This window comes from Cervus elaphus, chromosome 3 (assembly GCF_910594005.1).
Source record: "Cervus elaphus chromosome 3, mCerEla1.1, whole genome shotgun sequence".
Lineage (NCBI taxonomy): Eukaryota > Metazoa > Chordata > Mammalia > Artiodactyla > Cervidae > Cervus > Cervus elaphus.
In genome coordinates this window covers 27736234-27749323 of record NC_057817.1, presented here as the reverse complement: position 1 = coordinate 27749323, position 13090 = coordinate 27736234, and the positions used below count along the sequence as shown (strand labels likewise).

Genomic DNA, 13090 nt, shown 5'->3' with positions numbered 1-13090 from the left:
CAGGGTTGCAAAGAGTCAGACACGGACTAAAGTGACATAGCATGCACCCATTCTGTGCATTAGCATATTTAATCCTCACAGTGACTGTATGAAGGAGGCACTAACATTACCTTCTTTGGAGGGCGTTCTTTTTTTTTTTTTTTTTTTTTTTGAGGGCGTTCCTTTTGCCCCTCTTGAAAGGGGCTCCTGCTGGGAACAAAAGGGAGGAGGAGGTGGTTGGACCAGTCAGGGGAAGCTTGTCAAAGGAAGTGACGTTTAAGGTGAATTTTGAAGAACTTGTAAGAATTAGCCAGGAAAAAACCATTGCAGCAAAACCCTGTGTGAGAGAGCACGCACACTGCATTCAGGAAACGGTGGGCGTTTCTGGTGCAGAGAAAGGAGATGGGGTTGAAGATGGCTCTCAGAAGCGGTGGTGGTGTGGGAAGGAGCACGCGGGGGAGGGGCCCTCGTCTCCCAGGGGACCGGGCTTTGCTCTCATCCTTAGGGTCTAAATTCAAAGGAAAACCCTTTTCTGAGCCACGAGACAGTTTTTTAAAGTAAGTCTAAGTCTAAAGCAGCCCCCCGCCTCCCAGGTGGTGCCGTGGTAAAGAATCCACTTGCCAAAGAAAGAGACAAGGGTTCAGTCCCTGGGTCGGGAAGATTCCCTGGAGAAGGAAATGGCAACCCACTCCAATATTCTTGCCTGGGAAATCCCAGACAGAGGAGTCTGGCAGGTTACAGTCCATGGGGTCGCAAAGAGTCAGACACAACCTAGCTACTAAACAACAACATACAACAGTCTAAAGCAGAGTTAAAAAGGTAGTTTCTTTGTTTCTTGAAGACATAAGCTAGAGCAATTAGAGGAAAATTCAGGGCCGAGGTGGGGGGTCGCGGAGCAGAAAGCCTTGTCTGTGATCTGAATAGACAGGTGAAAAGGTTGGGCTTCCCCTGAAGAAGTCATCTCTGGCCCCATCCCTGTAAAAAGCACCTTGTTTTGGAACCGCGAGTGTGCTAGGGGATTGTATTCTAACTCCAGAGAAGGACCTAGGCCAAGACCTCACCACTGACGTCAGTGTCCACTCCCAAATTCCCGACAGCTCTGCTGTGTGCATGCACCAGCTGCCTCCAAGCCAACTACACGTGTGAGACGGATGGGGCCTGCATGGTCTCCATTTTCAACCTGGACGGGATGGAGCACCACGTGCGCACCTGCATCCCCAAAGTGGAGCTGGTCCCCGCTGGGAAGCCCTTCTACTGCCTGAGCTCCGAGGACTTGCGCAACACACACTGCTGCTACACTGACTTCTGCAACAAGATCGACCTGAGGGTGCCCAGCGGTGAGTGGACACCCTTGTTGGACTATTGGCGCGTCGTGGAGGTAGGGCACCCCGTCATTTCATCCTTCTCTACTCTGCCCCTGCCCCTTTGTTGGAGGCTAGGTGAAGGTGCCTTTTGGATGCTCCCTGAGGTGACGTGGGAGGGCATTCCTGCCAGTTCTGGTCTGTAGATCCCAGGAAAGGGAGACAGACTTGTCAAGTGCGCCACAGAGGTGAAAGCCGCGTTTTGGGTCGTGGCTGAGGAGCCATCGGCAGCTGGTGGGGAGTGGGAGAGCCAGACAGAGACCCCCGTGGGAGGGTCTGGGGTGATCCCGGAGGAGGCAGCCCATAAGCCGTGTGACGGTGATGGCAAAATGGGAAGAGGGACTCGAGCTGGGAAGGATGGCGCGCTAAGCTGGGGAGTAGTAGACACCAGCCTTCACAGGTCCGCCACTTAAGAGGCGTGACTGGGGAGATCTGAGGAGGCGGAGAGAGACCGCGTTGAGCTTCAAGAGGCCGTCACAAATGGAGGAGCAGAACCTGGTGTGTGCCTGGGGCATGGGGGTGGGAAGACACCGTGAAGTACTGTGAAATGACTGAGTGGGTTGTGGCTCTGACCGCTCCAGAAGGTGCCGTAACTGGAGAGGCTGGCATGTGAGAGTGTCCAGACAGATCCACTAGCCCAATGAAGCCAAAGTGTGGGGAGAGGAAGGGGGCATTTCCACCTGGATGGAGGAGCCGGGGAGAGGGAGGCCTTGGCGATCCCACGTTTTCACTCTCTTCTTTCCCTCTCCTCTCTCACCTGCCCCAGGTCATCTCAAGGAGCCTGAACACCCCTCCATGTGGGGCCCCGTGGAGCTGGTGGGCATTATTGCCGGCCCAGTGTTCCTCCTGTTTCTCATCATCATCATTGTTTTCCTTGTCATTAACTATCATCAGCGCGTCTATCACAACCGCCAGAGGCTGGACATGGAGGACCCCTCGTGTGAGATGTGTCTCTCCAAGGACAAGACGCTCCAGGACCTGGTCTATGACCTCTCCACGTCAGGGTCTGGCTCAGGTACCGCCTCTTCAGACCTCAGGCCAGCCATTAGCCTTCCTCACTGCCTCCCAACACAATGGAACGTTCAGGAAGAAGGCTGGCTATTTGCTTTCAGAATTCTCCTTCTTTGGGAATCTTGACACGTAATAAGATGATGGGGTTCACAGAAAAATCTCTCCTTCTCTGGAATTCCAAGGATCAGCTGCAGAACTCTCCCTTCCAGAGTCCCTGCCTCTCTTCAAGTCTTGTAACCATGCAGCTATTAAAATTCACCTGGTTCCGCCTGAGCAGCGGAGTGCTCAGTGTCAGGGCCCCTTTTGAGAAACTGGAGTGTGCCGGGTTCCTGCGAGGTGGTGGCAGCTAATCATTGATCTGTGAGCAACCGCAAGGGGAGTTTAAGGACACCGAGTAAGGCCAGAGAGCTGGAGTTGGGTAAATCATTGACTCGTATCAGTTGCCCAGGGGTTTATGGTGGCAGTTGAAAGAAAAGCAGCCAGGGCTTCCAGCATGGCGTCAGCACCACTTCCGGAGCTGCCTGTCCTGGTGACCGAGCCTTTCTTAGATGGAACTCAACTGAGACTAGAACTTAGGGTAAGGGCCACTGGGTGGTTCCGGTCTCAGAGTAGAGCTGACCTAGCTAGTGAGTGTGGCTGGGAGTACAAAGCAGTCTTTTTAGGAAGATAAATAGTTATTTTAGTGACAGTGGTATTCTGTCCCTATGGGGAAAAATGTGGATACAGAGGCCACTGTTGCTATTCTAACTCAAACTTACAGGCTCATGTCCATCAGAGTTCCATGTGTGTTGGTGTATGTTTTTTCAGCCCATGACAGACTCTTCTGAGGGGAAATTATGCCATCAGTCATGGCCAGACATCCCTTCTTGAGCACAGGAATACTTTGAGCTCTGACATCTTCTGAATTTCCGTGGTTTTGCCTTTATTAAGCTCTGCAGTAGAGAGTGCCAAGATGATGGATATATTTAAAAGCTGCATATTTTTAGGAAGAGAGAAAATATATGGCTTGTTCTTTGCTCAAAGAGGGTAGGGCAGTGGTTAGAACTGACTGGCTCTGTGACTTGATTTGCTGCTGGAGGAGGGTGGCTTCGGTTTTCTGGAGTCTTTTTTTTTTTAAGATCGGGATTAGCTGAGACAAGGGCAGGTCCAGGGTGGTTACTGCATCATCTGGAGTGAAATGATAAGTAACTGCTTTCTCTCTGGTTGGTTTAGTCCACTCTTAATTCAGAATATGCAAAGCTTCCAAGGTGCTGGGGTTTTAATCCTGTGGCCTTAAAGTAATAAGTCCTTGCTGCTTGTGTAACTTTCAGTTCACACTAACAAGTGTGTGTTGAGCATCCTGTGGGTGATACAGGGTAAACAAGATGAGCAAGAGGCCGAGCCGGGACTGGATAGAAGAGATTGTGGGCAGGGATCTCACAGAGGAGGTCGTGTCTGAAGGGGTCCTGCGTGGGAAGTTTTGAGAGTGGGAACAGGACAGGGGACATTCCAGGCCACCGGAAAACCCTTGAGCAAGAGGACAAAGAGCCACGAACATTCACTGAGTGTTTAGGGAATGATCCAGAGGCCTGCTTGTCCAGGCTCTGGTGGGAAAATGCTCGGGCTGTGCTTTGTCTGGGGAGGGGAGAGGCAGCTACCGAAGGCTGTCGTGTGAGAAAGCGTGTGCTCATGTTTTCCTGCGGAAGGAATCCTGGCTGGTGTGGAGGGTGAATTCATCCATCTAGCAGCCCCCTATTAGGGAGGGCAGGGCGAGGCTGGCTGTGCGGGGTGTGTGGGGCAGGCCAGGTCAGAGGGCAGGCAGAGAGACTGCTGGACGTCTTCCAAAGGAGGTCAGAACAGGTCAGGAGGGCCGGGAGAGGAGGGGGCCAAATTGAGAAGCATTTGGCGGCTCTGTGCTGTGGGAGTTATAGGCATAAACTTCGGAGTCAGTCTTGCGTGCTTTGCCATTTACAGCTTGTATGAATTCCAGTGAATAACTTAACCTTCCCCTTTGAGGCTTGGTTTTCTCATTTGTAAAATGGACATGATAATAATACCTACCTTATGGGTGGCTGTGAGGAAATGAGGTCATTTATGCAAGTGCCTCTTGCATAGTAAACAGGCAGTAAACAGCTTGGGGGTTGATAACACTTTGATTTGTGCAGTCAAGGAGAGGGAGAGTAAGAGTCAGTCACGATGGTGGAGCTGACTGGAGAGGGAGGGAGGCACTCCTTGCATGGATCAAATGAGGTGATAAATGAGTCCTATAAAGACAGTGAAATTAATCTGAGAACCAGCCTGGGCAGTCGTTCCCCTCCCCACCGGTCCTGCTGCATCTGGAGCTCTCGGTGAGCAGAACTGTGATCCCTTTGGAGAGCGGTGGGAACCTGGTGTGCCCTGAGCTGGCGTTGGCTTTCATGGGCCACACAGCACTGCCCTCTAGTGGCCACTGGGCAGAGCAGCCAGAGGCGCTCCGCTCACTCAACCCCCGGCTTTGCTCTTCCACATAAAGCGGCTGTGGGTGGCCTGGCCCACTGGAGGCTGGCTGAAGAGTTAGTAGATCCGGTTAGACAGTTACATTCAGATCTGTCGTCCATACTGGCTGGGAGGAGAACCTGCGTGGATGAGGAGCAGCTAATCACACGCGTTTCCCCATCGGGGCTCCCGAGCTCTCGGTGGTCGGTGGACCACTAGCAGGGAAGGAAGGGCTTCTCCAGTGTGGCCGTGAGAGCGGGAGTTGCAAAGTTCAGCAAATGTATACAATGTCGGCTTTCTTTCCCTTCTTTGGTCCCCAGGGTTACCCCTTTTTGTCCAGCGCACAGTGGCCCGGACCATCGTTTTACAGGAGATTATTGGCAAGGGCCGGTTTGGAGAAGTGTGGCGCGGCCGCTGGCGGGGCGGTGATGTGGCTGTGAAAATATTCTCTTCTCGGGAGGAACGGTCTTGGTTCCGGGAAGCAGAGATCTACCAGACAGTCATGCTTCGCCATGAGAACATCCTTGGGTTCATCGCCGCTGACAATAAAGGTAAAGGGCTGGGCTTACAGACAAGGTGTCCCGGAGCCCCCCACAGGCTCAGATGGAGGGATGACTGGGGAGCCTGAACGGCCACGAGACAGCGCGGTTCTCTTTGCCTTCACAGTTGCTCCCCATAGAACGAGAATATGAGTAAGGCAGTGGTTTTCAAACTTTCCTTCTATGAAAAGCTTGTACTGAAATCCAGGTTATTAAGCAAGTAAAAAAGCAGTTATTAAACAGATAAATAAGCCCTCATCCTACCTGTTCTCTCGCCCTTCTGTGATACCCCCAAACCCACCTCCAGGGTAGTCCCTAGAGGAGCTTCAGTAAACTTAGTTTGAAAACAACTGGAAGGAAGAAGGGAAGCTTTAACACCTGGAAGGAAAGGACAGCCCCAGGAAAGCCTGGGCCCGCACTTCTTGGCAGAGTAGCATCACATGCATTGTTGCAGGGGAGCAGGCGCCCCAGAGCCACAGCCTGCCTCCCCCGCTGCCCCCCCCGCGGCCTTCACGCTCAGCTTTTGATCCACTTATATCTGAGGTTCCTTGGTTCCTCCTCCCTCCTCCGCTGGTTTTGCTGTAGTTTTTTTGAGTTTTTCTCATGTGCCCAGGCATGTACTCATTTTTAAGAGCCTCACTGACTAGCAAAAGAGAAAAGTAAACTAATGGTTGATTATAGGAAGTAATGAAACAACAGGTGTTCCCGTGAGCACAAAACGGGGGTGAGATGAGGGTCACGGAGATCATACCTGAGATTGATTGAGGCAAAGGTGGCAGGGAGTTGGTCAGAAAGAAAAACCAATGAAAAGAGAAGTCCATACACATGTGCAGAGGGGTAGTGTCTTTGGGAAGCTGCAGGTGACTCAGAACGTTCCAGCCAGAGACATGGGTGGGGAAGTGGCGGAGGCCAGGTCATGGGGAGCTGTTTTGAGAGGATTGTATTTTATTTCAGAGAGAGGGTAGTAATTGACATTTCATTTGTCGATTGAGTAATATTCATTGGCTACTGTCTGGTCCTGGGGTCATCACACATAAGACCAGGGCACAGTTCCTGCCTGTACAGTGCCCAGGAAGAGAGGACAGCTGGCACCGGGGCAGGCAGCGCACTTAAGACAGAAAGACCGTGGGTGGTGGTGTTTGCATTTTAGAAGAGTGTCTCTGGCAGTCAGGACACAGTTCGCTCCGTGGTCCAGAAATTTTAGAAGTTGGTGCTGGCAGAGGCTACAGAAGATGCTAAGTGTTTGTTTTTCTGTCCTGAAACAACAGCAGGCTGCTTGTTTCTCACAGTGCTGTGGGGGTTGTAGGGGCCTCAGCTGCCCCCAGACTGAAGAGCCTTGACCTCTCACGCGAGGGAGGAGAGAATTCCTTGCTCCTTCTCAGTAAGCTTGGTGCTTTTTTAAACAGCATTACCTTTTGATGATTAGTTTAAATCGGACATGTATTTTAAAGGCTCAAAAAGACATCTTCCCTTTAAACTTATAAGCAGGGTCCTCTGGACCTCAGGGGTGTGTTTGATGGACCCCTTGCTGGTAATCAGAGAAGCGAAGGTTGGTGCTTTCCCAGGAACCACTCCCTGTATTGATTCTGGCAGCTCGTGTGAGTAGGATCTGGCTGTTGAAACCCACATCAGGGCCAGGGGAGGAGAAGAGCAGACTCTTTAGTTCTTGTCTTGTTAGCGTGATATGTGTAGTGTAGTGCCCTAGAACTAGGGCCAGCCTGGAATTTGGGAGATCTCAATCCAATTTCCAGTCTTCATATTGACAGTAGCACAAGCTCATTAGATTACCAGCTTTGGTTTTCCTTTCTCTCCCTCCCTCCCTCCCTCCATCCATCCTTCCCCCTGTACACTGCACATCCCCCTCCCCTTGGATGAAAGTGTGTGCTCACTGCCTCCCATTGCTCTTCTGAGGCTCAGATGATAAGATTCCTCTCTGGAATCCTTGGAAAGTGTGCTCTTCATGTATTGAAAAGCATTTTTGGCCCGGAACACAGTAATGCACAAAGGAGCTCTTTCCTCCTCTCTTGGAGAGCTCATAGCCTGGTAGGAGCAGTAGACTTCAGAGAAGCGCTACAGATGGGCATGGTGCTGGGATTGGGCTGTGCTCGAAGGGTCTTGGAGCGCAGAGGAGGGCCTACGAAGCCTTCCTCCTTGATGGGGAGGACACAGTCAGTCATGGTTTTGATGAACGGGTCTTGTCAGGATCAGAAGCAAAAGAAACAGATGCTCCTGTTACTTCCCCTAAGCACATGCTCCCTCTTCTTCTGAAGGCCTCACATTTCAAATCTGGAATAGGGGAGGCAAGGTTCAGAATCCTACAGCCACCTGCCAGAAGGGAGCAGGTCTAACTAAGAAAAGCTGTTCTTCTTATCTTCCTGGAGCCCAAAGCTGTGGACGGCTGTAGATGAGAAGGGCACCGAGGGGCCTCAGGAGGTGTGGGGGCGAGGAGCAGGAATTCGGGGGTCACGGGGGGTTTGCGTGGCGCATATACTCTTCCTCGCCGACCTTGCCCTTTCTGCTGGTAGTTGTGCCTTTTCTGGAACTCCCCTGTGGTTCTCCGCAGATAACGGCACCTGGACACAGTTGTGGCTCGTGTCGGACTATCATGAGCACGGCTCCCTGTTTGACTATCTGAACCGCTACACGGTGACCATTGAGGGGATGATCAAGCTGGCCTTGTCTGCCGCAAGCGGGCTAGCACACCTGCACATGGAGATCGTGGGCACCCAAGGTGAGTGGACCTGCTGAGCAGCCATCCCATCCCCGTCGAGCTCCTGGAACTCCTGTGCGCTGAGAAAGCTGGAGCTGGGCCTCAGGGACGGGGGTCTGGGCTAATGGAGAGGGGTCTGAGCTTTACTTGGACAGGAACGAGAGGTGCCTCTGCCTTCAGAGCTACCTGAGGGACTCCTGTGGGAAATGTTGGTTGGTTGTTCCCCGTGTCCTGGCGTGGTTGTTGGTTGGGGAGCTGGTGTTAACTGAGAGATCGTCTCAGATGCCCACAGTTCACAGGTAAGTGAAGGGAATGAGAAGATGGATTGAACCACTGTGCCGAGATTCAGTTTAGTGAGCGCATGCGCTCATCGTTGGGTCAGCTGGATGGTTAGACACTGGGCTCTACTGTCTGGGAGGGTTCTCCTGGAGGAACACTACCTCGGGTGTCCCTGCTTGTTGACTGACATCAGCCTTTTGGGAGCTCCCAGGTCTTGGCAGGTGGCACGTTGCTTCCTGGTGCCTGGTCAGTTGGGCAGGAGCTCTTTCTGTCTGTGATCAAAAACTAGCCGTGAGAGTTTGACACTATCCCTAGACTCTGCAGAGAAAGTAGTGGTTCTTACCTCCCCTGTTTGGTTCTGAGAACCTAGTCAGTATAGCAGCTTTTTCTTAACTCCTTGGCTATTCTGTACAGGAGTATGTGAGTTCAGGGAAGGTGAGCAGGAATAGCATTCATAAAGTAGTGTTAGCTAATCTGCATGCCCTGTCTAAGCGCTTGAATCACCCACATTAATATATTTAACTTTCACAACATTCCCGTGAAGTACTGGTGTTTAGGCTTCCCAGGTGGTGCTAGTGGTAAAGAACCTCCTGCCAGTGCAGGAGACATCAGAGACGTGGGTTCAATCCCCGGGTCGGCAAGATCCCCTGGAGGAGGGCATGGCAACCCACTCCAATATGCTTGCCTAGCACGTCCCATGGATAGAGGAGCCTGGTGGGCTGCAGTCCATAGTGTCCCAAAGAGTTGGACATGACTGAAGCAACTTAGCACGCACACACACACTGGTGTTTACTCTCATTTTATGGATGAGACGACCGATGTATAGACAGATTAAGTTGCATTTCCTGGGTTAGTGGGGGGCAAAACCAGAACTGAAACCCCCATATCCGGCTGCAGAGACTGTGCTTTAAACGCTTATGCTGTCTTTCTCTGAAGATCCCTGTTTTTATCCTCCACCAGGGAAACCTGGAATTGCTCATCGAGACTTAAAGTCAAAGAACATCCTGGTGAAGAAAAATGGCATGTGCGCCATCGCAGACCTGGGTCTGGCTGTCCGTCACGACGCAGTCACGGACACCATTGACATTGCCCCTAACCAGAGGGTGGGAACTAAACGGTAGGAAGGCCCAGGGCCTGTGCCCTTGCCCAACACTGGTACTGAATAGCCCATGTGTGCCCTGGCCCATGTGCACGGGAGAGGGAGTGTGGTCTCAGACAGCTGGCGGTTGAATTGAACTCTTGCCCCCACACTGGAAAGCCACACAGGTTGCATGGAGCAGATACAAGTGTCAGCAGCATACCTCCATAGAACCGTATACCCATAGGTATACATTGGGCAGGTGAGGCAGCGGAGAAAGAGCTTGGAGCAAGGTTTGGAAGGGGAACAGGCGCCGGGCTTGGCTAGCCGGAAGGGAGAATGCAGTCTGGAGGGGTGGCCTGTGCAGGACCCCTGAGGAGGCAGAGCACGTTTTGCTTGGGGTATGGAGAGCAGTTTCACTTAGCAAGAGCCGAGGTATTCCAGGGTAGAAAATAAGGGGCCCCCTTCAGGACTGTGGGTCCTCCCTCCTGTCTCATAGAAAAGTAAAGTAAGAAATAAGGGACAAGGACTTCCCTGGTGGTCCCGGGGTTAAGACTCCACGTTCCCAGTACAGGGGGCCCAGGTTTGATCCCTGGTTGGGAAACTAGATCCCACATGCTGCAACTAAGAGTTTGTATGCCACAACAAAGATCAGAGATCCTGTGTGCCTCAACCAAGACCCAGCGTAACCTAATAAGTAACTAAATATTTAGAAAAAGAACTAAGGGACAGGAACTCCCCCACTGGTCCAGTGATTAGGAATCTGCCCTTCATTGCAGGTGGCACAGGTTTAATCCCTGATCCGGGAACTAAGATCCCACATGCCGTGTGGCTTGGCAGAAAATTAAAAAAAGGAATGAATGAATGCAAAACATGGGAGTTTGCAATAAGAAGAATCCATCACTTCCTCCTCCCCAAGGGGCAGTCTTTGGTGATGGCTATCCCACATTCAGGGGACCCTTGAACCAGTGTTTTGAGTCAGGAGAGAAGTCATTGTTTTCCATGCATGACCACATTTCCTTTGCCATTGCAGATACATGGCCCCTGAAGTGCTCGATGAAACCATCAACATGAAGCACTTCGACTCCTTTAAGTGTGCTGATATCTATGCCCTCGGTCTTGTGTACTGGGAGATTGCTCGAAGATGCAACTCTGGAGGTACCTTTCTTCCTGCCTTCCCTGCTCCTACCTCCCCGTCCAGAGTGCCAGGCCACCTGAGAGCCTGGGTTTTGACTGCAACCTCCTTTCTTTTCACAGCTTGTCAGATGCCTCATGCCAGTACGCGTCACACGTAGGATTCTCATCCTAGCGGAGGGAGGGGACCTGGGAGCAGCAGTTGCTAAGAGTGTGTTTACTCTTGTTTTATGTTGTGGTGACCATTCCAGAGGCTCATTTGGCTTTTTTTTTTTTTTTAAACACACTGTCTTTAGTGGTCTGTTGAGGTTGGGAAAGCCCTGGACAGGAATAGCACAGGACTAATGCAGGGGGTCTCCTTCACACTGAAGCCAGGGTATTCTGACACACTGGCTCTCAAGCCACCTGCCTGGGGAACGTGGGGTTTTATTGATAATGGTGATTTCTCAATTCGTAGTAGAAAGCTTACTAACACATAGAATTTTCTCACAGTGAATTTTTTCTTCTGTAATATTTTCTTGTATCTTTGGCATTTGCAACTGCTCAACCATGTCAGAACCCAGTGAAAAGCAGTACCGGATTTGGCAGAAAACACTTTTTATCATCAGCTTAGTACGTTAGAATTTTACGGTGACATCCAAGTATTCTGTCACGTGATCAAGTTGAAGAGCCACTAGAATCCTGCCTTCAGCCATTTACCTTTGATGTAAGAGAGTCCAGATCAGTGGAAGTGAATTAAATTAATAAAAAAGAACTGGTGGGTGTTCCAGCAGAGCCCATTTCTGTGTTGTGCTGCCTTTTTCCTTCTATGATATGTTTGGTAAGGTCAGAGTCATAGGGAGGCATCTAGGTATTGTACATCTTAAATTTTGATTATGATATACAAATAAAAGAGATCAAGATATATCTAGCCACATGGATTTTAAACTGTGAACAAGTTAAATTTTTCTTTCTCCATACCATCCAGAAATTGGGGCTAAGTGTGTAATAATTGTACTAAGATTTATTCACCACTTGCTATGTATAAACTCACTTAATCTTTACTGCAAACCTATGAAGTGGGTACTGTTAATTGTCACCATTTTGCAGATGAAGAATATGAGTCACAGGTTAGGTAATTTGTCCAGAGTCACACTGCTAATAAACTAGGATTCAGACCTTGGCGGACTGAGGCCAGAGTTGAAGCTAACTGCATCTTAGCTAATTACCAAGTCAGACTCCATTTAAAAAATCTGTCCCATCAGCTCAGGACAGTAGAATTTTTCTGGAAAAAAGGCATGAGAAAGTTACATTTGATTTTTTAAAATACTAATAACTTTTTATTATGGAAAATATTTCCATTTCTAGCTGTAGAAGGTAAAAGACTTCAAAAATATAGTACTGTTATCACACTGTAAAAATCAACAGTAATTCTTTTTTATAAATTTTTTAGCTGCTTTGGTGGGTTTACTGGCTATTTCTCTCTCAGTTAGTTAATTAGTTGGGCTGCGTCAGGTCTTAGTTGCAGCACCCAGAGTCCTCGTTGTGTCCTGTGGGATCTTTCCTTCCAGGGCTCAGCCTCTCTAATTGTGGCTCATGGACTTAGTTACTTCGAGGCATCTGGGATCTTAGTTCCCCTACCAGGAGGACAGATTCTTAACCACTGGACCACAGGGGAAGTCCCAGTAGTTCTTAATATCAGTTAACATTAGTTAGTGTTGAGATTTCCTCCTTTGTCTCCTAATTTTTTTAAAAACAGCTTGGTGAATGTCCATCCACTGCAGTTGATTGATATACCTCTTAAGTCTCTTATGATGTACAGCTGACCACTCCATTTTTTTTTCTTCTGCAGTTTTTAAAGTTGGAGAATCCAGGTCCTTTGTCCTGTAAGATTTTCCTATGTAGATTTTCCTGATTGCTTCTTTATGGAGTTTACACATTCTACTGTTTCTGTGAATTTCCTATGGGAATTACATCTAAAGACTAGAATCATTTCCCCCCCAAAATCCTTCTGTTAAAGGCACATATAATGGTGGTTATCTCTCTTTTTGTGATAACAGCCGTCGTTGATCATTGTCCAAATCCAGATTTATCAGAGGTTGAAAAGTGCCAGCATTCCAATTCTGTCAAACTTCTCATATTAGCTAGATTTTTAATTAAAGAAAAACGTCCCCTTATGGTCTCTTTGGTTACAAAGATGTTTAATTTGAAAAGGAAAGGTGGGAAAAACACTTGATTCTTTCCATTTATTTACCATTTTTCAAAATAATGAGTTTATTCTTCATCATCCTACAAAGGTGACTGAAGTTTTGGTTTGTTTCTTCTTAGTGTCATCATGAACTGATGATCTAAAATATTTGTTTCGATTGATGTTATAAGTCTTACTATTGCTTAAATATTCTCATCTTTGGCCAGTTGGGAGCTTTTCAAGGTGGTACTTTTTGACATAACCTTATAGTCTTTGGTAGTTTCCTTGCTTTTTGTTATGGAAAATTTGTTCCTGGCTAATCCCGTGTATATCTTGTCCCATACCTAACGTTGACCAGGCTGTCCAAGGAGCCCTGGT

At 49.3% G+C, this 13090-nt stretch overlaps 1 protein-coding gene across 1 annotated transcript in view; it reads left to right on the top strand.

Moving 5' to 3' along the window:
• The window catches only part of ACVR1B (activin A receptor type 1B), a 34488-nt gene that overhangs the window by 16658 nt on the left and 4740 nt on the right, over positions 1–13090 (top strand). The window contains exons 2-7 of the mRNA XM_043883758.1: positions 1077–1316; positions 2107–2355; positions 5126–5356; positions 7908–8075; positions 9294–9450; positions 10445–10569. Of these exons, the coding sequence (XP_043739693.1) occupies positions 1077–1316; positions 2107–2355; positions 5126–5356; positions 7908–8075; positions 9294–9450; positions 10445–10569 (1170 nt within the window). The remainder of the gene's footprint in view (positions 1–1076; positions 1317–2106; positions 2356–5125; positions 5357–7907; positions 8076–9293; positions 9451–10444; positions 10570–13090) is intronic.